Source organism: Candida metapsilosis, assembly GCF_017655625.1.
Source record: "Candida metapsilosis strain BP57 chromosome Unknown scaffold2, whole genome shotgun sequence".
NCBI lineage: Eukaryota > Fungi > Ascomycota > Pichiomycetes > Serinales > Debaryomycetaceae > Lodderomyces > Lodderomyces metapsilosis.
The window spans coordinates 1,542,722-1,567,512 of NW_027138160.1; the positions used below are offsets into that span (position 1 = coordinate 1,542,722).

At 36.3% G+C, this 24,791-nt stretch overlaps 10 protein-coding genes across 10 annotated transcripts; 6 read left to right on the top strand and 4 right to left on the bottom strand. All coding sequences in view use genetic code 12, as the record gives it.

Moving 5' to 3' along the window:
* Positions 1-5,931: 5,931 nt before the first annotated feature.
* Positions 5,932-7,764, top strand: GRF10 (Grf10p; the record flags this gene model as incomplete). The annotated part of the gene is made up of 1 exon (XM_067690983.1): positions 5,932-7,764. One exon carries the CDS (start codon positions 5,932-5,934, stop codon positions 7,762-7,764), a length of 1,833 nt encoding a protein of 610 aa, XP_067549394.1.
* Positions 7,765-8,263: 499 nt separating this feature from the next.
* On the top strand, positions 8,264-9,388 carry I9W82_002159 (uncharacterized protein; the record flags this gene model as incomplete). Its single annotated transcript, XM_067690984.1, has 1 exon — positions 8,264-9,388. The coding sequence occupies one exon, from the start codon at positions 8,264-8,266 to the stop codon at positions 9,386-9,388; it is 1,125 nt and encodes a 374-aa protein (XP_067549395.1).
* A 23-nt stretch (positions 9,389-9,411) lies between these two features.
* DUN1 (serine/threonine protein kinase) lies at positions 9,412-10,875 on the bottom strand (the record flags this gene model as incomplete). The annotated part of the gene is made up of 2 exons (XM_067690986.1): positions 9,412-10,797; positions 10,855-10,875. 2 exons carry the CDS (start codon positions 10,873-10,875, stop codon positions 9,412-9,414), a joined length of 1,407 nt encoding a protein of 468 aa, XP_067549396.1.
* Positions 10,876-12,052: 1,177 nt separating this feature from the next.
* Positions 12,053-14,956, top strand: I9W82_002161 (uncharacterized protein; the record flags this gene model as incomplete). The annotated part of the gene is made up of 1 exon (XM_067690987.1): positions 12,053-14,956. One exon carries the CDS (start codon positions 12,053-12,055, stop codon positions 14,954-14,956), a length of 2,904 nt encoding a protein of 967 aa, XP_067549397.1.
* An 835-nt stretch (positions 14,957-15,791) lies between these two features.
* Positions 15,792-16,794, top strand: I9W82_002162 (uncharacterized protein; the record flags this gene model as incomplete). Its single annotated transcript, XM_067690988.1, has 2 exons — positions 15,792-15,823; positions 16,065-16,794. The coding sequence occupies 2 exons, from the start codon at positions 15,792-15,794 to the stop codon at positions 16,792-16,794; spliced, it is 762 nt and encodes a 253-aa protein (XP_067549398.1).
* Positions 16,795-17,226: 432 nt separating this feature from the next.
* Positions 17,227-19,566, bottom strand: TIP20 (Tip20p; the record flags this gene model as incomplete). Its single annotated transcript, XM_067690989.1, has 1 exon — positions 17,227-19,566. One exon carries the CDS (start codon positions 19,564-19,566, stop codon positions 17,227-17,229), a length of 2,340 nt encoding a protein of 779 aa, XP_067549399.1.
* A 203-nt stretch (positions 19,567-19,769) lies between these two features.
* CCT3 (chaperonin-containing T-complex subunit) lies at positions 19,770-21,356 on the top strand (the record flags this gene model as incomplete). Its single annotated transcript, XM_067690990.1, has 1 exon — positions 19,770-21,356. The coding sequence occupies one exon, from the start codon at positions 19,770-19,772 to the stop codon at positions 21,354-21,356; it is 1,587 nt and encodes a 528-aa protein (XP_067549400.1).
* A 17-nt stretch (positions 21,357-21,373) lies between these two features.
* I9W82_002165 (putative dephospho-CoA kinase) lies at positions 21,374-22,096 on the bottom strand (the record flags this gene model as incomplete). The annotated part of the gene is made up of 1 exon (XM_067690991.1): positions 21,374-22,096. The coding sequence occupies one exon, from the start codon at positions 22,094-22,096 to the stop codon at positions 21,374-21,376; it is 723 nt and encodes a 240-aa protein (XP_067549401.1).
* A 96-nt stretch (positions 22,097-22,192) lies between these two features.
* Positions 22,193-23,254, top strand: I9W82_002166 (2-dehydropantoate 2-reductase; the record flags this gene model as incomplete). Its single annotated transcript, XM_067690992.1, has 1 exon — positions 22,193-23,254. The coding sequence occupies one exon, from the start codon at positions 22,193-22,195 to the stop codon at positions 23,252-23,254; it is 1,062 nt and encodes a 353-aa protein (XP_067549402.1).
* Positions 23,255-23,259: 5 nt separating this feature from the next.
* Positions 23,260-24,544, bottom strand: I9W82_002167 (protein-lysine N-methyltransferase; the record flags this gene model as incomplete). The annotated part of the gene is made up of 2 exons (XM_067690993.1): positions 23,260-23,299; positions 23,364-24,544. 2 exons carry the CDS (start codon positions 24,542-24,544, stop codon positions 23,260-23,262), a joined length of 1,221 nt encoding a protein of 406 aa, XP_067549403.1.
* Between the last annotated feature and the right edge of the window lie 247 nt (positions 24,545-24,791).

Below are 24,791 nucleotides of genomic sequence, written 5' to 3' on the forward strand. Positions count from 1 at the left end.
AAGTGGCTGTTACAACGTAGAGACAGAGAGTTAGAGAGAGAGAAGGACGATCCTTTTGTCCTGTTCATATTAGAAAAAAATATGTACACAGAGACAAAACCACATACCACAATGCTTACTGTTTCTTGTGTAATTGAAGCTGTAACACACACAAACTAAAATATCCACAAAACCTAAAGCACCCTAAACTTAAACTTCATGCCGGTTTTATACCTCATTTGTAAAATATAACAACAAATACACAAAACATTTGCCTCTTGCCCTTTACCCTGACCCATTATGCTATACCCCCCCCAACGTATTGACAAAATGTCTCAGATTGATGAGTACGATGCAAGCACAAATATAAAGCAAACTGTGTTTTGAAACAATACAATCACGTACCCGCCTGAGACAACTTTTATTTGTCTATTGTTTCATTCATACGATGAAAGGAAAGTGTACGCGCGCAATGCACACGTGTGAAACGTTAAAAGTGGCGAGAAGAAGGGCAAAACCCATATGAAAGTTTTTGTGAGTGTATAACGAAATGTCACATGAGATTGAGAGATTGCAAACTCAAACTCCTCGGCTGAAGGTGGCTTTACTCAGAAGTAAAATATATGATTTAGGTTTGGGATCTTATAGGTTTATATAGGTTTACAATTTAAAATTATGTTAATGATAGATTTTGTTCAACAAGAGCCCTAGGAAATTGTATTGTTAAAGAATTTTGTTAATGGTCACACGAGGCTTAAATGTATACGCACACACACGCACTCATATATATGCATGATATACACACGTGGCAATTTACGCCAGCCTCTGCTATCTTTACAGAGCTTTGGTTTGGTCTTGATTCAATACTTGTCACACGGGAAATATGCGTCGTTCATGATGTTAATAAGAGTGCAGGCAGCGTCCGGCTAAAGCTTCTAATAATAATAATCTTTTTTTTTTTTTTGTATTTGCCGGCTCTTACCGAACCGTTATTTTTTTGACCGTTGTCAATATTCCATTTACTGTTTTTTTTGTATTCTCTTTTGCTTTTGTTGTTGTAGGAATAGAGGAATATGCTTTTTGTAGTCTATGTTTAAAAGGTGAAAAGTTCTGTCTTTCTTACAAGTTCGTTACTTTTTTTATTGATTTTTAAGAAGTTCAACATTATAAAATATAATATTCTCCCGCTTAGTGTCACTTTGTTTTCCGTTTCTGCAACGGTTTCAGGTATTATTTTCGGACATTTGCGTTTATCCGATATTTTTGAATACGTGTTTCATTTTTTTGTCTCTCCAGGTTTCAAAACTTGCTACAAGCTGATTAAATAAAAGGTTAAAAGTCTTTGAGCGATTGAATTGCAAAACAAGTACGAAGATGGAGATGCATTTTTGGCGATGAGATGCGAAGTTAAATTGTATATGCACACTACCTCCGCCCCATCTCTTCCAAAAAAAAAAAGAAATCAATGTGAGCGATTACCGAGGCTTGAAAAGAAAACACTTTTTGTACCAGTTGAGGTTTCATACTACTGTTGCTTTTGTTATAATGCTGGCTTTTTAAGTGATATTGTGTAAAAACATGTTTTTTTTTTTTCAATTGTTATGTACCTGCGCTAATTGAATGTCTCTCTCTCTCTCTCTCTCTTTACACAAACTAACAGATCACCCACCCACCCACACTGTATAAAGAGTTTGGCTCCTCCCCTTTGTTTGTTTGTTTGTTTGTTTGTTTGTTTGTTTGTTTGTTTTTTGGCTTATTTTTTGGCTTTTTTTTTTTTTTTTCTTTTTCTTAACTCCTCCCTGATTGACATTTAGGACCAAAATGCACAGGAAAAAAGTAAAAGTAAAGAAGGTTTCAGTACATAGGGGTTAGAAGTTAGAATGACAAAAAAAAATCAAGGGGGTGGTTTACTTTGTCGAAAAATTACTCTTACTCTAATACAACTTTCAATGGTGTGGGTGAGACTAGTCCATACTAATAATGTGTATATGCACTATGAGGTCATAGTTACGGAAAGATGGCTGTAACAAAAAACATTTTCTATAAAGTAAGGTGATTAGGTGCATGAGACTTTAAAAGAGAGGGAGAGAGAGAGAGATCTCTCTTACATATAGATAGACAAAGTAGGGGGTGTAATAATATTTGAATACTCGCAAGAATTCGTTTTGTGTACATCAGAACTGTACATAAACAAACAATACGATATGATGAAGAGACGACATTTTTTTATTTATTTATTTTTTTTATTTTTTATTTCTTTTATTTTAATTTGTGACATTCTCATTTGGTGAAGGATTCTAAAGACAGACATAAGTGTACTAGTGTATTATACTATATTATATATATGCACGCTGTACACTGCACACTTTACACCCTCTCTCTCTCTTTAGTTCGTAATTTTCTTGGTAAAATGTTGTACCTGCACCTACATTTCATTATATACGAAAATTATATATATATATATATATTTTTTGATTTTAGGTCATACATATTTTACTGATCTATATATGTATGTACTCTCCGCTAAAATCTCTTCTTTAAAGATAGAAAACGTATCCTTTGTAAAAAAGAATAAAATTCATCTTCTTTTTCCCAGAAAGTAAAGCAGTTTACGGAAGAATTATTAAAAAATATTTGAAAACGTTTTTCTTTTTCTTTTTTACTTCTTCTTCTTCTTCTTCTTCTTCTTCTTCTTCTAAAAAAGTACTTCGGTTAATTTTTTGTCGGGTATGACTTGTGTTCTTTTGTACTCTTTCAATTGGATTCTTTTCTTTATTTTTTTCTTTTTTTCTGCTTGATGGAGTTCAATTCAGTTCCTTAAATAGGCAAGTAAATGAGCAAAAATACACCCACTTTTTGTATGTACATATTGTATTGTTTTGTCTAGAGAGTTTAACGAAAAGCTTCTCCCCTCAATCTCTTTCCCCATGAAAGACATTTACTTCCTTCTCAGAACTGAAAGAGTTTGCATAGATCTTACTTGGACTTTAAAAAACATGAAAACTGCAATTCCTTCTAGTCTATTATTTTTGTCATCTTTTTGTATTCAGAAAAAAACACCTACGTCTTACAGTTTCTATTGTTAACTGCACTCTATTGTTAGTCGAAAGGACTTGAATACCTACTTCCTATACAAGAGTTTATTACGAAAAGCTACAGGGGAAGAACTGACGCCTCAGGGAAGGAGACACTTTTATCAGAAAAGTAAAACCATTTACTTTTATCGTCTAATTTCCACCGTAATCATCGTCTCAAAGAATTTTGAATTATCGTCCGCCTGAGCTAAGACGATCCTCAAACCTTAAAAGAGCCTAACCTTTTGTGTGTGTGTGTGTGTGTGTGTTTTTTGTTTTCTAAACAAACAGATATACTTTTAAGCTTTTAGAATAATCCTCCTAACCATTGCTTTTCTTTAGAGTTTTCTGTACAAACTCCCTTTTCTATTGTATTGTTCTGTATTGTCTTTGTCTTTGTCTTTGTCTTTGTCATGTCATGTAAAAAAAAGAAAAAAGAAACAACAACAAGAACAACAACAAGAGGAAATGCCTTTCAAAACAATAGATGAACAAACAATAGGAACAGAGACGACGACTGAAGCAGGATATGTTGAGCGGGTAAAACAAAATAGTTAAAGGCTAAACCGCTTAATTCTTACAATACAATACAATACAATACAATAGCATAGCATACTGCATTTCTAACATTTGCTGGTTTCGGTAAACTCCCTAATTCATTTATTTCGTATTCTTCCTCTTACATATAGTAATGGTTTTGAACCTGATCGAAATCATATGTTTTTTTTTTTAAAAGTTTAAGCCTGGTTTGAAATCGATCTTTTAATTGTACATATAAAAAGAAGATACACAATCCTGACACAATTGAGATATACATATAATAGTGAGTTATATAGATTTAGTGTAAAGGATTGATACTTATATATATGAGAGTTAGTTAGTTAGTGGTGTAAAACAATAAGTATTTTATCTTACACATTCCAAATAGGATTGTTTCAAAAAAAGTGAGATTTAGTTTAGTTTAGTTTAGTTTAGTTATTGTAATATGTTGTGTTTGTGATAACATGATCTTTTACCATTTATGTTTTTGTGTATACGATGTAGCTGTTAACGACTTAGTTGTTTCTTTTTTATTCTTTTTGTGTGATGTGTGTTTGTGTGTCTGAAAAGTAGTGTCGTATCAAATTTCACTCAACAAAAATAAAATAGAAAAAAAAAACAGACAATAAAGTAATGTCGCATTCTTCTGAAAAAAAAAGTCATATGAAAAATGACATTTAGTTCTAGAAACTCAATTCTATAAATCTATTTAACTATACACTTTTTTTTATACAATGTTTTAATTTGAAGAAGTATATGCACTGTTCAGACATCCTTACTCCTGAAGAGGCTGAGTGCATATACATATACATATACATGTACGCAAGTATGTACCTGAGTAGTAATAATAGAAATGGGTTTTCAGTGTCGCGTAAATGTTTTTATTTTTTTTTTTTAGTCACTCGGTGTGTGTCTCCTTGAAAAAAATATAAAATAAAAAAGTATTTTGATTTTTCTTGGCCATATACATACGCACACGCCCCTTTGCTCTTTTTCCACATCAATGCAGAATAGGGTAATGTTACTATTATTCAGTGTAAATCTTTTCCTTCCCCATTGTAAAGTGAAGAGAATAAGTACTCTTGGTCGATTTGAAACAACAGAATAGCATATGAAAAAGAGAATAATAGAATAACGTCATATACACATATAGTCAGTAAGGCGTGCGTGTGTATGTGTTGTAAAAGTCTCCTTACTTTTGGGTTGCGAGAGGGACAGAGAGCTTTTCTTTTCCTCTTGTTTTTATCTAATCTCTGTGTATGAGGCAAGTACTTGCATATCATGTTACTTTTGAATACTCATTGTTGAGAGAAACACAGGGTGGAGATGAATGATCATGACCAAAACAGCAAACATAAAAAAAAATAAAAAAGAAAGAAAGAAAGGGAGAGACGGGGTTGTTTTAAACAATGTTGTAGTGTGACGATGATCACCATACCAATAAAGATGGTAGGAGTATAGTATATTACCATAACCAATGAACTCATTGGCTATTTTAAGAGAAATGAAAGAAAAACAAAACAGAACAAAATAGGAAAAAGCAATTAGACAATACAGATACAATAAGTATACCTAGTGTGTTGGTCTAAGAAAGATTTCCCTATTATATTCTCTTCTACTTTCGTAAAGGAGTCAGGAGGTGGTGTTAAATTTGCCGCAGGGGATTGTTAAAACCAGTAGTTGTAAAATATTAAGCTTCTTCTCTTACAAGGAAGGGGGGGGGTGAAATAAAAATGTCGTCAAAAGGAAGAAAGGCAGAAAGAAAAAAGCAAAATGTCGTTGTTGTTGTTTAGTTTTTGTGTATTCCCCGGGTATATATATTCTCCCTTCTGTCTGATTGTAAATCCGGGTTCTCAGTCAAATTACACAAATCTACATATTACACAAAACAAAACAATAAAAAACAAAACAATAAAAAATAAAAAATAATATTTTAAGACATTGTGCATAAAAAATTAAAAAAAAAAGAAATAAGACCAATAGACTATAGACTAAGAGTAAGAGTAGTATGAAAAAAAATTTTTGAAAAATAAAAAGAAGTAGAGATCCCCCATCTTTATTCTAACTACTTATATACATGTATATATTCCAAACTTATACTGAAGATCCATAATAGTCTAGTACAGTACAACAGCACATATCACAACTACTTCTACTACAACTACTACTACTACTACTTTATTGCAATATTACCTGTTTTCATTAATCGTCTAATTCATTATTTCTATCCGCAAAACAAAAAAAGTATAACAACTTCCTATACTGCCCACTACCCGAAAACCATCTACTACTATAAAAAAAACAAGGCATCCTAAGGCTTTATCCCTTCTACTGAAACATGCCAGAGACTACAACAATTACCCCTAGAAACAACTTTAGTTTCAATATCAATGCCAATGGCAGTATAAGTACAACTTCGCCCACTGCAACCATAGTCAACACCTCAAATGTCAATAATCCACCTCAAAAACGTGTTAGAGCCACTGGTGAAGTACTCAATTTCCTAATACTGGAATTTGAAAAAAATCCTAGTCCTAGTCCTGATCGTAGAAGATATATTAGTCAAACAGCTCAAATGAATGAAAAAGCAGTACGAATTTGGTTTCAAAATAGAAGGGCTAAACAAAAGAAATATGAAAGAAGCTTAAGACAAGGTCATTCATCAGTATCATCAGCATCTTCATCATCGTCATCATCTTCATCAATTACAAACTTTCCCACTTCATTTGGAAAAGATTTAGCATCTCATCATACTACCTTTGATCTTATTCAAAAGCACGTGCCAATCGAAATTAATGAAAAATATTCATTTATTGATTGTACCTCATTATCAGTTGGATCTTGGCAACGAGTTAAAAGTGGAATTCATAAACAACTGTTGCTTCAAAATAACCTAATCAATTTATCACCATTCAATCTTAACAATGTTATGCAACAAGTTGACTTGTTAGTACTACTTTCAAGGAAAAACCATGAATTAAACTATTTTTTTCTGGCTACTTCCAACGACTCAAAGATTCTATTTCGTATTTTTTATCCATTAACTGCTATATCCCACTGTTCATTACATGATAATTTAATCAATCTGGAGAATAATGAATTAAAAATACATTTATGTCAACAACCTAAATTTTCAGTTTACTTTTTTAATGGCTTAAATTCAACTACTAATCAATGGTCAATTTGTGATGATTTTAGTGAAGGACAACAAGTTAGTCGAGCTTACTCAAGTGCAAAAACCGTTGGAAACTACGATTATAAAAAGTCTAATCTGAACAAAAGCCTAGATGAAAGCGAAGCTAGTGATGAACAAGAGCACGAAGAAGAAGAGGAAGAGGAGGAGGAGGAGGGTAACTCAGATGTACCTCATGTACTTGTTGGATCCAAAATAGCCCTTAACTATCTCAGTGCCTATATAAGTCAAAGCATAGTGGGATTAACCAGCAACAACACACCAAATACTTTTGCAACCACCAACAATGTCTCCCTGTTTGGTATCCCCATTCGTACCACATCAGTTCCATCCGAAACTATGGCTTCATTGAAACACCACTCACTAGATCTTGGAGTTCCTTTCACCAATGAACAAGGTTTGCAATCAATCGGGCCCAATGACTTGTCGTCATTAGCTTTAAACTTTGATGATAGTAACAACAACAAGTACTCCTCTTCTTCTTCCTCACTGCAGAATATGTCTGTCCCAAGTTCTGCCACTGCAACTGCAGTAACAACCTTCAACGGACTGCCATTTTCAACCACTTCCAACCAATTTTATCTGGCTGATACACCACAATCCTCACAGTCATTTGGAAACTTCAATACAAATAACAAATTAGACCCTTTGAATTTCAGCAATACAAAGACAACTACTTCACCTGAAGATGTATTTTCATTATCAAGTGATCACTACAGTCATCCCGCCTTTCTTGACGGTGCTGGTGCTTCATCATCATCATCATCTGCCGCTACTACTACTACTACAACAACTGGGCTGATGAAAGATACAACAAATGCCTATATTCATGAAGCCAATAACGATTTCATTGGGTTATCTGATAATGTACCATACTTGAACAACAATGACTTTGATCACATCAATCTCGCCAATGAGAGTGGTGCAACCCCAAATGATTTCCAATCATCAAATATTGATTTCATTGACTTTAATTGAAAGGAGAAGCAGTAGCTAATTTCGTGTACATGCTTATCAGAAGTCACCATTATTGGCCAAGAAGAAAAGCTTTAATTCAACTGCACAATTCATTATAATTCAACATTTTCAATTTCTTCAACCACAACACTGTTTTCATGTCAACATTTATAATTATTCAACATATTCCTTTTTTTTTTTTTAGATAAAAGATTGGGATCTTCTTACTGGTGAACAATCCTCAACGCAAAGTTTGTATCATTTTTGTTTTTGTTTTTTTTCATTTCTTTAATAGTTTGTTTTTATCACATCTTTCTTTTAAACATATTTGAGTCTGTTCAATAGAATTCACCTGTAAACCTCTCTCTTAATGCCTTTTAATGAAGGTTTACTTTTAAGTGTCGAATTTAATGTCGCATTTTATAATTTAGGACAATGCAAAATTTCTAGCAGCCAAATATTTTTTTTTTGCTTTTAACACCACACCACCATTCCCAGACCTTGTTCCTCCTCCCTCACAATGCTACGTTTTATCCGATTTGCTAGCACTTCAGCTAAAGTCAGACCAGAGCTACGATCAATTCTACCATCCAAAAGGACAGTGAACCGAATACTTTTCGATAATGACTCGCCAATAACCTACTCCAAAATGATGCCTACTCTTCAAACCATCTACAACAACTTATCTCAACCTTCAAAGATTGAACTTCCATCTTCAGTGAAATCGCTGGACTTGATGGTGTTTAGAAAAGTTCTAACTAGTATTCGAGCAGTGACACAATCGGTGAATAAAAATTTACTTGATTTAGAGAATGAATTGGTGGAACAAGCTGCCGAACGAGGTGATTTGGATGCTATAACCATGCTTGCGTATGAAAAAGTACGAGAATACATGCGTGGTGAAACTGTTGTTGATAAAGCAGCTAAAGAGGATCTCGCTCATGCTAGGAAGCTCATTGCAGAATTGACAGAGATGAAACATCCCTTGGTATTCAAAATGGCTGGTGATTTGGCATTTGAAAAAAAAGTCTATGCAACAGCAGTTGAGTACTGGGAACAGTTTTTGGAATTGGAAAATGATACTATTGAAGCAGGTCACGTAAATTATAGTTTGGGGTACTACTACTTTTCACTGCCACCACCAATTCAAGATTTGGATAAAGCTAGACAATATTTTCAAAAATGTATACAATTGACTGATTTGGACTTACATTCAACTAAAGCTCATTACTACTTGGGTCAACTATACCTTGATAAAAACCCAAAAGTTGCCAAGTATTTCATGGAGATTAGTGCGCTGAAGTCATTGTTGGAAAGTTTTGCCAGCTTGGGCTTTTTGGAAATGAACAAGTTTAACAATTATGATCTTGCAATTGAATGGTTTAAATTGGGAGTCGAATCAAACAAGGATTTGTTGTGTTTAATTGGACAATTTGATTGTTATTTGAAGATGAAGGAATGGAGCTTGGCCATGAAAGTGTTGCTGAATTTAAAAGAGTTGCGTCAAAAAGTAAATGATGTCAAGAGGAATAAGAAGCCAGTTCCCGACTCAATGAAGGAGAGTTTCCATGTTAATGATTCATTATTGACGTCGTTTTTCCAAGGTAGAAAAGAAGAGTTTGAATTGTTACAACAACATGTCTAAAAAAAAAAAGAAAAGAAATTGCATTAGTCTCTAAACCATTCATGATTCAATGCTTGTTCAACATCAAATCTTTCTTCAGGATCAACTTTCAACAAGTTTGTAATCAAGTCCAAAACAACATCATCAATTTCATCAAAGTATGGTGAATAAAATGCATATTTCCCTGTCAATATCTGTTCTTTCATATTTGGCGGAGCTAATTCATCACTGAATGGAGGAAATCCACTTAAACAAACATACAATAACACACCACTTGACCAAAGGTCCACTTTAGTTGAATAATTTCGATCATATTTCAAAATCTCAGGAGCAACATAAGCTGGAGTACCACATAATGTGTTTGTAAACTTCAACTCACCAATAAACTTGGCCAACCCAAAATCGGCAATCTTTACACGCAAATCAAGTTCATCTGGATCCCAAGGTCCTGTTTGAATACTACTGAAATTTGTTGCATCTGGATCTCCTCTTCGTGTTATATCCAACAAGATATTCTCGGGCTTAATATCTCGATGAATTATATTATTATCATGTAAATATTTCAATCCACTCAACAATTGCTTAAATATAGCTCTAGTTTCATCGCTTCGTAGTCTTTGTTTGTTAACAATACGTTGAAACAATTCTCCATTATTGACCTTTTCCAAAACCAAGTACGTGTTGACGGAATTCTTACTATTTGGTTCAATATAATGACCGACAAACAGAACAATGTTTGGATGATTTATTGAAAGTAGCAAATTCATTTCTTGTTGTAATTTGGCATCTTGAGCAGCGGAATTTGTCTTGTTTGGGTGGAAGATTTTGACTGCTACTATTTGTCCAGTTTGTTTGTTTTTGGCTTCACGAACAATAGCATAATGGCCAGTACCCAATTGTTTGCCTAGTATATAATCATCGAAAAAGGAGTTTTTAAATGATTTCCCACCGTTAATGACACCATTAACACCAGATGCTGATTGAGTTTCCCCTGATGGTGAGTTTTCACTAGCGATAATATCAAAGGTGTACCTGAAAATATACGTGCCTCCAGTTTTGGCAAATTGCAACTTATCTCCCGTTTTCAAAATGACACTCGTATTACGATCCATCTTGTCTCCATTTACATACACTCCATTCGAACTTAGATCCGTCAACTGTAAATACTCACGCGTCTTGTCTTGACTTTCGGAAGTGATGCGGTCTAATTGGCAATGTTTGGAAGATACATCGGCACCTTGTAATTGTACATTGCAAACTTTACTTCGTCCTAGGGAAATTGTTGGTTGGTTGGGGATGCTGATGGTGGGTGCGCCGCGAGTGCTGTATAGTTTGGCAATCAAGTTGGCAGTAGGGGTAATTGTCGTTGCTTGTCGTTTGACTTGTGGGGCGGCATTGTCGTCCTGGTTATTTTCATTGATTGCGAGTTGCTAAGAGGGAAAAAGTTAGTAAAGCAGTTGGATAACGTTCAGTTTCATGACACATACTCTTTTCCGTATTAGTGACATCGTTTCTTTTTTGCAGAGATATGTGAATAACACGTTCTTCGTTTGAGATCAACTGGAAAAGGTGTACAACAGTTGTGTATGTGTATATGTTTTGTTTGTTTGTTTGTTTGTTTTGATTCAAGATGGAAAAATTAGAGATGTTCGGAGAAGCGCGTCATATGTAGTTGAAGTGGTAGCGTATGCAAACAAGCTTCAGCATACAACTACAGCAAAGATTACGAGACAGGTTTTGAAGTTGTTGGAGAGAATGAGAAATCCATTCGGATTCAGTCTGAAGCTGTTGGCGAAGGATGGCGGGTGCTGGTAATATTGTTTGTCTGAAGCGTTAAATTAAAATCACGTGCTCGCGCTTATACGATCCAACTTTCCGCAAGTATTTGCAGTCAAACGCTCCTGTTTATCACATTATCTACTGTTAAATCCAATCATAACAGTATTCTTCTTTGTGGAAATTCATGCCTATAGTTTTCGCTCAAGTTTATGAATCTTTAAAATGACACCAAAGGTGTCAAATACAGCTATACAAGTTGTGATGTATAATATGGTTTTAAAAACATTTTGGTGAACTCTGTTCTCTTGGTGGAAAAAGAACATAAGCATTTATAATACAACAAATCAACCAAACAAGTGTCCAATCCATCACTTAAAAGACATTAAATCTCATAATCATAGCTTACCTTACCCATTACTTGGAACCTCACATTCCAGTAGCTCTATTCTACTGAGAAATTATTTCCACTAACTATCAGTTTGCAACCAACTCATAACACCAAATTTCGAAGCCATGCATCTAAACTAGTAATCAATCTCATACGATCCCATAACTATATGCTACAGAGTGCTTCATAACAGATTCGTTTCCCAATTTGGTGCATGATCTAAAATTAAGATTGTGTTGCAAAAAAGATCTACAGATACAAGAGCCAATAGAACAATCAAAGATATGATGCAATGTATATATGTTTATCGCTATACAGTCTATCGAAGTAATACAGGGAGAACGGAACTAAACGTCAATCACTAATATACTTCATCCTAATTGTTTTCTGTCTGTCTGCTTTTTTGATATGCTTAATGCCATAAAACCCCTCAAGAAAAAGTATATAACCACAAAAGCCACATAACTTGTTTCCCCTTTCTTTCTTTCTTTCTTCATCTACCCTTATTCCCAAGTAACATGCTGTTGTACGCCACCTACTACTTAAAGCAACAACCACCGCGTGCCATCACCTCCAATTCAATGTTGGATAACTTCGACCAAGCAACTGACGAAGAAGCCAACTTGATGAGAATGTACAACCTAGCTCAACACCAGAATATGAGCAAAAGAATCATGTTACCAACCAAGAAGCCCATTACCATCTTAGAGTCAAGCAAAGAAGCAAGAGAACGCACCTATCCTCTTGCTTCAATCCCAAGACCATTGACATTGTTGGAAAGAGCTGCAAACAGAAACGCCAAATATGCAGCAAAGGACTCCATTTACAATCTCACCCAGGAATTTGAACAATTGAGCTTGACAACCTATGAAGACATGCAAGTTGAAGCCGCCATCCAGGTATCAGATGAAGATGATCATTCACGCTTAAAAAGAAGATGGGAAAAGCTGCGTATTGATGACAGATTCCCTAATTTTGCATCAAAGTTGTCTGCTATGAATGATGATAACGAAAGAGCAGCAATGGACCAAATCAGCAGTCTTATCCAAGCATTTGAACAATTGAATTTGAAAAGTATTGAAGCTGTTGACTCCATCAATAGTTTTATCCATGAATTTGAAAAATTGAATTTGAAAAGTTTTGAAGATAAAGTTGAAGACAAGGAGATTGAAGATGAAGTTGATGTTGAGCAAGTTGAAGTTGAAAATGAAGTTGAAAATGAAGATGAAGTTGAAAATGAAGATGAAGTTAAGAAAGTGGAAGGTGATCAAGTTGAGGTTAAGAAAGATGAAGTTGAGCAAGTTGAGGTTAAGAAAGATGAAGTTGAGCAAGTTGAAGTAGAACAAATTGAAGCCAAGCAAGTTAAAGTAGAACAAATTGAAGCCAAGCCAGTTGAAGTTGAACAAGTTGACACGAAAGATGAAGTTGATCAAGTTGAAAGTAAGAAAGTTGAGAACACGAAAGTTGAAGTGGAGCAAATTTTACTTAAAAAAGTTGAAGTCAAGCAGTTTGAGGGGAGTCAAGTTGAAAGTAAACAATTTGAGAACAAGCAAGTGCAAGACAAGAAAGTTGAGGAGAATCGAGTGAGGAAGTTAGCACATGGTCAAGGAACAAAATTGAAGATACCGTACATTGATGACAAATTCCCAAATGTTGAAACAAGATTGAATACTGAAATTAAAAATGAACCATATCAAGCAACAAATAGTGAAGTGAAAGTGGATGCTAAAACTGTTGTCGAAAAGGAAGTCGTGAAGTTGAAAGCAATTGCTGATTCTCTGTTGGAAAAATTATCTCTACCACATAACAACCAAAAGGAAAAGGAAACAAAAGATGAAGATGAAGATGTTGAGAAGAATGAGGAAGCCAGTCTGAACCAGTGTGAAGATGTCCCTAATGAACCCAGAGTTGAAGATGAATCTTACTTGAATAATGAACCAAAAGGAAAAGAAAGTACAAAATGGAACCAAAAATGGATCAAATTTGTCACGTTGAAAAAACAGAAACCAAAATCAGATGAAGTTGATGAGTCAGTTGGAAAGCAGAAGTCCCGTTTCAAGGCAAAGTTGAAGAACTTATTCCAGAGAAAACGTAAATGGGTCCCATTTGAAACAACGGGAGAAGTGGAAGTGTTATTTGATGCTGATGATTACAAAGATGAAGAAGATACAAAATTGGAAAATAATGTCAACAATGGAAATGGGCCTACCAGTAATGAAGGCACAAGCAATAATCTGAACACTGGAAATGAGACCACAGTCAACGATGTTGATGTAAGTGCTGCCATCAATAATGATCAAGAACATACCACTGCTTTAGATGCACGTGAACCAAAAGTACAACAGCCCGAATTGACAAAGTTAGATGCGGTTATAGAGCCACCAGCTGCTGCTATTCCACCATTGAACCCTGAAGATGCAGATGTTGCAACTAAAGTTAACGGACTGAAGAGGAAAACTAAAGCGATGAGAGTTTTGAAGAAGTTGATTAAGCCTTTTAAAAGGAACACACGGGAAGTTGATACTCCAAAAGCGAGTTGTGGAGCCGAAGAGTTAAAAGTCCTGGTGGATGTTTCCAAACGCAAGCGCCAAGAAAGGAAACACAGAAAAAGACGGTCATCATCAAAGAGAAAGAAGAATGACCTAACCGAGCCTGCAATTGATGCAGATAAAGCTACTGAAGATGTTGCTGGTGCTGGATGTGATTTACCTAAACAAGCAGAGGTTGAAGGTACTGGAGCAGCCCCATTGATTTTGGAACCCATCATTAAAGTCCGTGATGATTCTGCAGATGGTGTCGCTGGCGCGAAGAGGAAAGTAAAACTGAAACACTTGCGTAAAGCTTTGGATGTTGTTAAAGCTAGTTTCAAGAAAATTTTCCGTCGGAGAACAAATAAAGTCCGATTTGCCGACACCAATGAGTGTTTCATAGTTGAACGTTATGATCACAAGAGGAAAGAAGAGCCAGTACCTAATTTGATTGAGAATGAAAGAGATGTATCAGGAAGAGAAGAAGGTGATGCCACTGAAGATGCCCAGCTATTGTTGGAAAATTGTGTTGATCGGCCATTGACGGGATATAATTCGACCCCAAGTTTGATAAATGATGAGCAAGATGACACAAGAAGCGATGCTACACCCACTGAAGAAGCCGAAGAAGAGGATATTGAAAACCTTGCCTCTTATCTACCACCATCTACCGATGGAAAGTTGGATATTGATCCTGAAACCTGCCAATTTTTTGGCCTGCGTGGCTTCATCAATGATTATTATAAACCAACAAAGATCAGGACCAACTATTCGAGATGGAGTATACATCGACTTGCTCATGAGAAAATGAAAAGTGAGCAGATTGCTGCAGCGGAAGCGTCAGGTCGTTGGGTTAAAGATTCTGAAGGAAAATGGATCTATGAGGAAAAATAAAATAGATACCATGAACCCAACGTTGTCACAGTGGTGGTTGAATGGAGACATTCTTGATTATCGAACATTTTGGAGACAATGGATTATGACAAATGGAGAAAAGCGGAGTTAGATCTAGCTGTTCAGAGCAAACCAACAAGAGAGCGAATTCTAGTTGGCGGGGAATAGATGACGATAGAAAAATTGCTCAGGTGTCTTCTGGTCTGAGGTTATCATAAATAGGACGCTGCATTTAATGTAGTGTTGATGATTTCCTCATTAAAGACTATTCGGGGGGACATTTGAATAGGATTTCCTTTCTGATCCTTGAACCAGTTCAATATATGCTTATATGAAGCTGGATTTGAATCCTGGAAGAAGAAGAAGATTTTATCTTCTGAATACAGTTAGCAAGTCTAACGATGAGAAAATACATTGTTGACATATGTTTTACTTGAGAGTTTGTTGAAATTTGAACCGGATTGAGAAGAGGTGTATAAGAGGTTGCTCCATTGAAAGTACGAGTTGAAGAGGTTGCTCCATTGAAAGTACGAGTTGAAGAGGTTGTTCAATTACGAAGTGTTACTTCATGCTGCTTAACGTTCAAAAGTCTATTAACTGTTGGAAAAGATATTTGGTGGAGTGGTGCCCGTCAGTATTTTATTTCAATTCTATGCTATATTTATCTTGTTGTTTAAATCTCGATCCTTATCCCCATCTCTCTTGGCGCAACTATCTTTCTCTCTAAGCACTTTATGTTGGACACGAAACCAACGAAAGTCGACTGAAAGATCTAATACAACTGCTTTGTTTGCAAAATGAATGTGTCTAGTTACATCAACTACCAGTGCTCAGAATGGTCGGTGCTCCTACAAATGAAAGCAAGTCGTCTATTGGGAAAGCATACTCGCGATTGACCTGAAATTTCTTGGTCATTTCCTCTTTTTGGATGTATCCTGCTTAAAAGAGGGCAAGTTTACTCACGCACACAAATTTATAATTTATTTGCAACACCCAATTTTATTGTGTGGGCTGCTGAGCTTTATTCAACTGAAATTTACCTACCGTGTGATATCATCTCTTTAGAGTGCCAAAACTGTCAGTTTATTGTTGGTGAATCATTTTTCAGGTTTTATCATACTGCAAATCATTGGTTACCATTGCGGCAGATGAATCGATCGAGTATATTAGGTGTCAAGCTAAACATGGATCTGTCTTGTAACATCGTGGACATTATCAACTCAGAGAAATTTGGTTACAGCTTATTACATGTCCAAGTGGCCCCAAAAATTCAACTTAGGCAACTCATGAAAACAGCACCCTGCTTGGCTTTTCTTTTATTGCTCACTGGCATGATAGCAGGCTCCGGGTACTCGGGATCCACTAGCCAAGATTCTGATGGAGGTAGTGCAAAGGAAGAGAAAATGGCATCCACTCTGGGTCCAGGGCATGACGTAGGGCTAGCAGAGAGTATAGCCACGACAGTGAAGGATCCTAGCGAATTAAACCGAGTGCTTGCAAAACCCTACATACTAAAGCATATAGCACTGAAGAACATTGGCATGGAAATACCATTTTCTGAGCAAACAATTCAATCGTCTGAAAACTATGATGTGGATCAAGATGTTGGGAGTTCAGGAAACGTAAAGTTAGATATTCCTACAAAGCATGTTCAAAAGAGTGGTCCCTTACTTCTGGAACGTTTGGTTGGAATCAACACTACAGCTCACACAATAAGCATTTTGGACACATCTGAGTATGAGGTAATCTACGATGAACAAACTTGTTTGTCAGAAATTGGACAAAATTTTGGCATAGATGAATGCCTAGAGTCACTTGGTGAAAACATTGCCCTTTGATAAATTTCCAATAATTCATCTGGAGAAGGATGTGGCGCCACTGTGATGATTTAAAACAAACTCAATGCGAGCTATAGACTAAGCAAGGTCGCCACTAGTTATGACAGTTTGAACTTTACTAGCTTTTTCAATGTTTCAAAAGATTGAATCGACCTTAGATCAATGTTTATGGCCCTAAAACTACTTTAAAGGATCGTTTTCGCAACTAGGAAAAGTAGCTGAAATGCTGCTATTCCTTGATGTTTGTGTTCTCTTCTATTTGCTGTAGCTCATGATAGTCTCGACTAGCTATTTTCATACACATAACTAAATACATTCAAGCTTTTTGCACAACCTATCTCTGTCTCTTTTGTTTGCCTGTTCAATCTTCCCGAAAGGTCGATATTACAAAAAATTTTGATTACCAGATGTTCAAGCTTTTCTTAGCTGCTTCTATTCAGCAATACGGCTCAATAAATCAACTATTTCATGGTCAGTTAAAGCATCTATGCCATGTCCATAATCTGATCTTAATTCATCCACTGCACTAATTTTGGCCCTTATTGCACCTCCGTGAGACAGGGACACCGAGTCGAGAACATCAATAGCTTGAACCACCTTGATGTAGCTTCTGTTATTATCGTTGGATAATGGGTGATCATCAAAGCGTGTAATGGAGCTCAGTCTTCTTGTGTTTAAAAGTAGCGTAGCATGTAACGAACTGACCAAATAATTAAAATCGGTAATTAATTGACTGATACCGGCTCTGGAAAACTTGTTGTTGGTGATGACATATTCATACAACAAATCGGAAATAACAGTGACAGCCATATTTGACACTGCAAAGTAATCAATTTTTGAAACCGATTTTTCTATAACACCAAGATAAGTAGGTAATGTGTTTATAAGTGAAGCTAAATTTTGCGACGGAAGAACGTCAGCACTTTGACTGGGCAATGTCCATTGACTTGTATTGACATACGATTTCAACAACTGTTTGATTTCAACTCGCAATATTCCCAAATAGCTGTTTAGTGTTTTGTCAAGCAACTTGTCAAACTTGACGGAGATGGAACTGAATAGTCCATCATCCATATCGAGATCCTGTAAAGATGTTGTAAAACTTTGATACATTTTCCAAAGCTGTACAAACACGATATCCTCGTTCCATTTTTCGATCCAATCAGCAACAAATTTCGTTGAGCAATAAATTTCGGAGAGCTTTTCTAAACTTGCAAGCAGTTCAGCTTCGCGCTTATTTGTCGATTTGGTGTCTGTATCAATACCACCTGGTATCATCGTCAACACACTCTTGGTGTTCTTATCTGTGAATATCTTGTGTTCTTGAGCCAATTCATCCAAGTACAAGTCTAGCAAATGCAACTGAATACTTGACACGTATTTTAACTGAAATTTCACAATACTAAGCGTTTGTACGTGAGAATTCAAATTCTCCACAAGTTTGACAAGTCCATACGCGGAAAATGTTGGCCGTAAGAATCTAGTTGATATATTTCTATCTTTATCTCCTGCCTTATTTGGTTGGTAATCAAAATCGATTTTATTCCAGTCGTTTGCATTCATAATCTCCAGATTGAATCTTTTCACAGCTAACGTCTTTTCAAACTCTAGCCAACTTTCAAATGCACGGTTGCGCTCATCCAATAAGATGTCTCCAGTGATTCCAGTCCACTTTTCCATCGCTGGGGTTGTAGATACAGTTGCGTATGGGTTATATTTGTACTTGTTTCTTAGTCTTTGGTCAAATGTAGATAACTCAAATATCAAATGGGACAATAAAACACCATACTTTTCTCTCACTTTGTTGTCGTACTCGGATTTTAAATTGGTATTTATCACTTGAACCACTTTATTCATCTTGTTACGCACTGGTACAAGCAAGGCCGTGATCACCTCATAAGTCCCAATTCTATCAACTTTCTTGAAACGTTCTTCAACGATAATATTTAAAAGTGGCAAGTTGTCCTCTAAAAAATTCTCAATAAAGCTCAACGCCCATTCCGGTTTCGACAATTTATTGGTATCTTTGTTTGGAGTATCAAAATGATAGTGAAATCTGGTAGTGACTGGCTCTAGTAGACAATCCAACGCCCACCAAGTGTTTGGATAGGAGGGTGTGTTTCGGATTGATTGTAATTGAATCATGCTTCCTGTAACTCTTGCTATTGAAGTCAATGATGTACTTTTCACGGAGCTAGTTTTCAACCATTTACTGTCTTGGACTTCTTGGCGTAATTCTTGTTCCAATTTTTGCCTCCATCGACTGATCTCTTCATCCAACTGTGCTGTTAATTCAGGTGCATGCAACTCATCCATATCATGTGAAATGCTTTTTAAATCCTCCAATGATGCACTCTTTGTTAGCTTAGTCTCGATTTGTTGGCATTTCAATAAGTATTCCTTTTGAATTGATGCAACTTGTTTCTTCTTGATCTGAATTTGCAATTCCTTCAATACGGGTACTTCACCATATTCTTGGAGCAATGCGCTGACATTATCATAGCTCTCGTTCAAGTCCTCCAACTTTGCTACTACCAGAACGACGGAAATTATCTTTTCAATCGCATCCTTTAATTTAGAGCTATCCAATTTGGATTTAACTCTTCCTGCTAGTTCTGGCTCCGCTGAAGTTGATAGCTTGCTCACCACGATTTCCTTAACTTGTCGATCAAGGGATCCTAACTCCTCTCGTTTAGCATCGAGCAACTTTAAGTCGTCTATACTTGTAAAATTAGAGTCAACATAGTTGGAAAGTGTCATTATGTGAGCCATTGGACTGTATTGATATCCAGTCTTTTGTCTTTGCTATTGTACACGTCTGACTTCACGCTCTCTCAGATCGAAGTTCATGGAACAAAGAGAAAAAGGGAAGAAGAAAAAAATTTCAAATCCCATCAATTCCCTACTAACAATCTAATCACAGTCCACTTGTCAAATCTTTCACTAGTAGATACTTGCACCCATTCCAATTGATAATGCAAGCACCAGTTGTATATTTAAACACTTCAACCCAAAGGCAAACTGGGAGGCAGGCTCAAGTGGCCAACATCACTGCCGCCAAAGCAGTTGCCGATATCATCAGAACTTGTTTAGGCCCTAAAGCCATGCTTAAAATGTTATTGGACCCTATGGGTGGTATTGTGTTAACTAATGATGGACATGCTATTCTTAGAGAAATTGATGTATCACATCCTGCTGCCAAATCAATGATTGAACTTTCCAGAACTCAAGATGAGGAAGTTGGAGATGGAACCACAACAGTCATTATCTTGGCAGGAGAAATCTTGGCTCAGACTTTTCCCTATATTGAAAAGAATATACATCCAGTAATAATCATTCAAGCTTTGAAACAAGCATTGAAGGATGCATTGGAGGTTATACATGAAGTATCCAGACCAGTTGATATCAATAACGACAAGGCGATGATCCAGTTGATCAAAGCATCCATTGGTACCAAATATATCAATAAATGGGCTGAAAAAATGTGCGAATTGAGCTTGCAAGCTGTCAGAACCGTCATGGTCCAAAAGGGAGATTACAAAGAGATTGATGTGAAGAGGTATGTGAGAATTGAGAAAATTCCTGGTGGAGAAGTTGCTAACTCAGAAGTCCTTGATGGTATCTTGTTGAACAAAGATGTTGTTCATCCAAAAATGAAAAGAAATATCGAAAATCCTCGTATTGTCTTGTTGGACTGTCCATTGGAGTACAAAAAGGGTGAATCTCAAACAAATATTGAAATTACAAAGGAGGATGACTGGAACAGAATTTTGCAAATAGAAGAAGAACAGGTGAAGTTGTTGTGTGATCAATTATTGGAATTCAAACCTGACTTGGTTATAACCGAAAAGGGTGTAAGTGACTTGGCACAACACTATCTTTTAAAAGGTGGTGTTTCCGCATTGAGACGGGTCAAAAAATCTGACAATAATAGAATTGCTAGAGCAACAGGTGCGACTATTGTAAACAGAGTTGAAGACTTGAAGGAATCTGATATCGGAACCAAATGTGGTGAATTCAAAGTTGAATTGATAGGTGATGAATACTTTGCTTTCCTCGACAAGTGTACTAAGCCACAAGCTTGTACTGTCATATTGAGAGGTGCATCAAAGGACATTTTGAATGAAATAGAGAGAAATCTACATGATGCTATGGCTGTTACAAGAAATGTCATGTTTGAACCTTCTTTGAGTCCAGGGGGTGGTGCAACTGAGATGGCCTGTAGTGTAAGGTTGTCAGAAAAGGCCAAAACAATTGAAGGAGTTGAACAATATCCATATCAAGCTGTAGCTGATGCGTTTGAGGTTATACCTAGAACTTTAATTCAAAACTGTGGTGGAAATCCTATCAAAGTCTTATCACAGTTGAGAGCTAAACAAGCACTGGGAAACTTCACTTACGGAATAGATGGAGAAAATGGTAAGGTGGTGGATATGACTGATTACGGTATTTGGGAGCCAGAAGTTATCAAGCAGCAATCAATCAAAACTGCAATTGAAAGTGCTTGTTTGCTTTTGAGAGTCGACGATATTGTTAGTGGAGTACGTCAAACACAAGGTTAAAACATGTATAAAATTATCTAACTAGATTTTGGTTTTGTCCCTTTGTACTTCTCTGCGATCCTTCTGATAACGAATGTAAACAATGCAGATAGAATGCCAAATGGTGGGATCAAGTCCAAAATTGTCCAAATTTTACTAGGTTTAATCTCTTGTGAAAGCAAAGCTATGGAATCTTTTAAATCAGAGACTGGCCCACTATTATCAACAACAATATCACTTCTGTAATTCCTTTCCTCGTTTGTCATTTGATTCTTGATCCTATTCTCTGCGTCACTTTGCGTCAATTCAGTGTTTCTTGCCAACAATCTTTGAATTTGTAGCTCTGATGATGTTGAAACGGTAACTATTAGGCCACATAATAAAGACAACTTAGATTCAAACAACAACGGGACGTCCAAAATCACCAAATTTTTGCAACTGGCATAGGCACTCAAAAGTTGTCTCACAATTTCCCATTTCACAGCAGGATGTACTATCGAATTGAGAACCTTTAGCCTCTTCTTGTCTTCAAAAACGACTTGTCCTAAAATTGCTCGATTGAGTGTGCCATCAGATTGTAGTAAGTTCTGAACATCACTGAACGCCGTTATAATTTTCTTATAGGCAGGTTTGCCTGGGAATACCACTTCTCTTGCAATCAAATCAGCATCGATCACAGTATAGTGGTACTTTGTTTTAAGTTCATGAGATACGGTGGACTTGCCGCACGCTATACCACCTGTTAAGCCCACAATAAGCATATTGTTTGGTTGTTATGGTGTCTTTTTACGATCGCCGAAATTCTCAACATGAAAAAAAAAAAAGAGAAAGCTTCAAACCCTTTGGAAAGGCATTTGATGGCTACAATCCAAAAGCTAACTGAGCCCGTTAAGGTGTATATATTGGGGGCTGGAGCATTGGGGTCACTTTTAGCCCATGACTTGAAATTATGCAAGCAGAGACCAGTATCACCTACGCTTTTACTTCGACCAAACAAATCATCAATAAAAGATCGCTTCATAAGGGTAAGGAGTCCCGATGATGTGCAAAGAGCAAAAGAGTCATTTGTGGAGGTTCCTACTGAAAAAGTGAAAGACCTTCAAGGTAGAAGAATTGATAATTTGATCATCACCACCAAATGTTTCCAAACTGAAGCTGCATTACAACCTTACATTGAAAATTTATCTTCACAATCTAATATATTGATTCTACAAAATGGTATGGGGATGCCCGATTTTCTTGTGAAACGGTTTTGGGCAAATGGATCAAACTGTCCCAAGTTTTTTGAAGCTATCACCACGCATGGAGTATATGTCGATGAAAACGGATTAGTAAATCATGCTTCAAAAGGTACTTTACAAATAAGTGGTAATAATGGCATGACAAAACATGAGTTACCAGATATGATCCAAGCAATTTTAGAGGTTCCCAGTTTAAATGCAGAATATGTTGGGTATCACGATTTTATACTACTTCAGATGCAAAAGTTGGTAATTAATTGTTGTATTAACCCATTAACTGCCATATTTGATGTCAGCAATGGGAATCTACTTTATGGAGACGATATTGTCAAACTTTGGAAGTCAATAATAACTGAGTGCTCGGATATGTTCTTTTTGGAATATCCTATTTTGCAAGAGATCCCTCAATCAAAGGCATTCTTAAACGAAAATAGACTTTTAGATATTGTGATTTCGGTATGCCAATCAACAGCTTTAAATAGCTCCTCTATGAGACAAGACACTAGGAATTTGAGAAGCACAGAGATTGATAATATGAATGGGTATATCTCTGCCTTGGGGAAAAAGCACGGCAAGGCTACATTCACAAATACAATGATTACAAGTATGGTGAAGATGAAACTTAGTATAGATAGAGGTATTGATAAAGCTGCTGCTGATGCAATATTAAGCATATAGGTGACTTAAATCATCAATGACTTCACGAGCGAGTTGTTTACGATCCTTGTAGAGTGTGCCAATAGTGCGTTTCCTGGCCCTTAGTGTAAGATTCTCATCATCTGCATACTGTAAATATTGATATTGCTCTGCTTCGTGTATCACTGTTCCCAAGATACTTGATATAAGCTCCGTGGATGTGGGTTTATATGACGTGCCATCGAAATTACCGTTTATCAAAGCAATCAATCGTCGCGAATCTTGAGGGGCAGACTCTTGGAGTGTAGCCAAGGCTACTTCAGTACGAAATGACAATCCATCCTTATTCACAGTGTAATTGCCAAGGTAATCGTGTTGTTTTAAAAATTCTTTTTGGCTCCCCTTCAACATTGTCAATATTGCCTCTGATACATCAATATCATCCCACTTGTTGTTTGGTACAATAAAGCCGTATTCAGTGAGTAAAAAATCATTGCTGTGGGGACCATAGCTGAAGTATAACTGTTCGTCGGCTGAATAGCTCGATGTTGTAAACACTTGAAACCCTTTGTTGTCAATCTTTAAGTTACAATGGTCATCGGGAGAATGATTGATAAAATCTATATAAGGAGCCAATGTGAAGTTGTCCTGAGTACTTGTACTTGTGGGAAGTTTCATATATAAGCAACGTGAATTGATACTGAGCCACGAAAGGAGAAACTCGTCTCTAGGTATAATAGACTGCACATTTTCTGTTTTCCCACTCAAGAGATCAAGTACAACTTTGTAGTCACGATTGAAACGTTTGAGTACTTTATTGTGCATTTCCCTAGTTGACTCAGGTAATAGATCTAAGGTATTTGCATCGTAATTTAAGGGCATTAGTGAAAAATCGCTGATAGTGGGTAGCATGTCAAGAAACGGTTTCCAATAAGACTTCTCTCGTTTCCTCTCTATAGTTAAATACATTGATAATAATTGAAACGATGACAACCCTAGCAATTTACTCTTGGTTAATTTGTGATAGATTGTGGTGTATTCATCATGATATATGTCCGATGGAACCCGTAATTGGTGCTCAAGTTTCATTCCATTGTACTTGGAAATGTGATTCAACACTGTAACAAAGTTCATTAAAAAGACATGAGGAATATTAATTATCAAGTGGTTTGATTTGATACTCTCTTTAGCGTAAACTCCTCTTCCTGAGCCTTCAACATCCCTTACAGAAAGATTCGGAGATATGTATGTCTGTTGAGAAGACTTTTCATCGGACTGTGTAGAATTGACCCACTCTAAAAGGCGTGAAAGACGTGAGTCAAAGTCTTCCATTTCCTCCCTAAAGGTTTAGTTAAGCTTTCTTTCTTCTCTCTAATCTCTTCCCTCTAATCTCCAACCTAAAAAAAAAACGGGTATTTGACAGCGATGCGACAGAATTTTGAATTCAATACACAAAAGATGTAAAAAGAGACAATAGAAAAGAACACCAAAGCCTCATTTCTTTCTTCTTGGTGTTTTAATCGATGATCTAACGTCAAACTACGCCTCCCTCCTCTCTCAATTTTAACTCACAGTATAA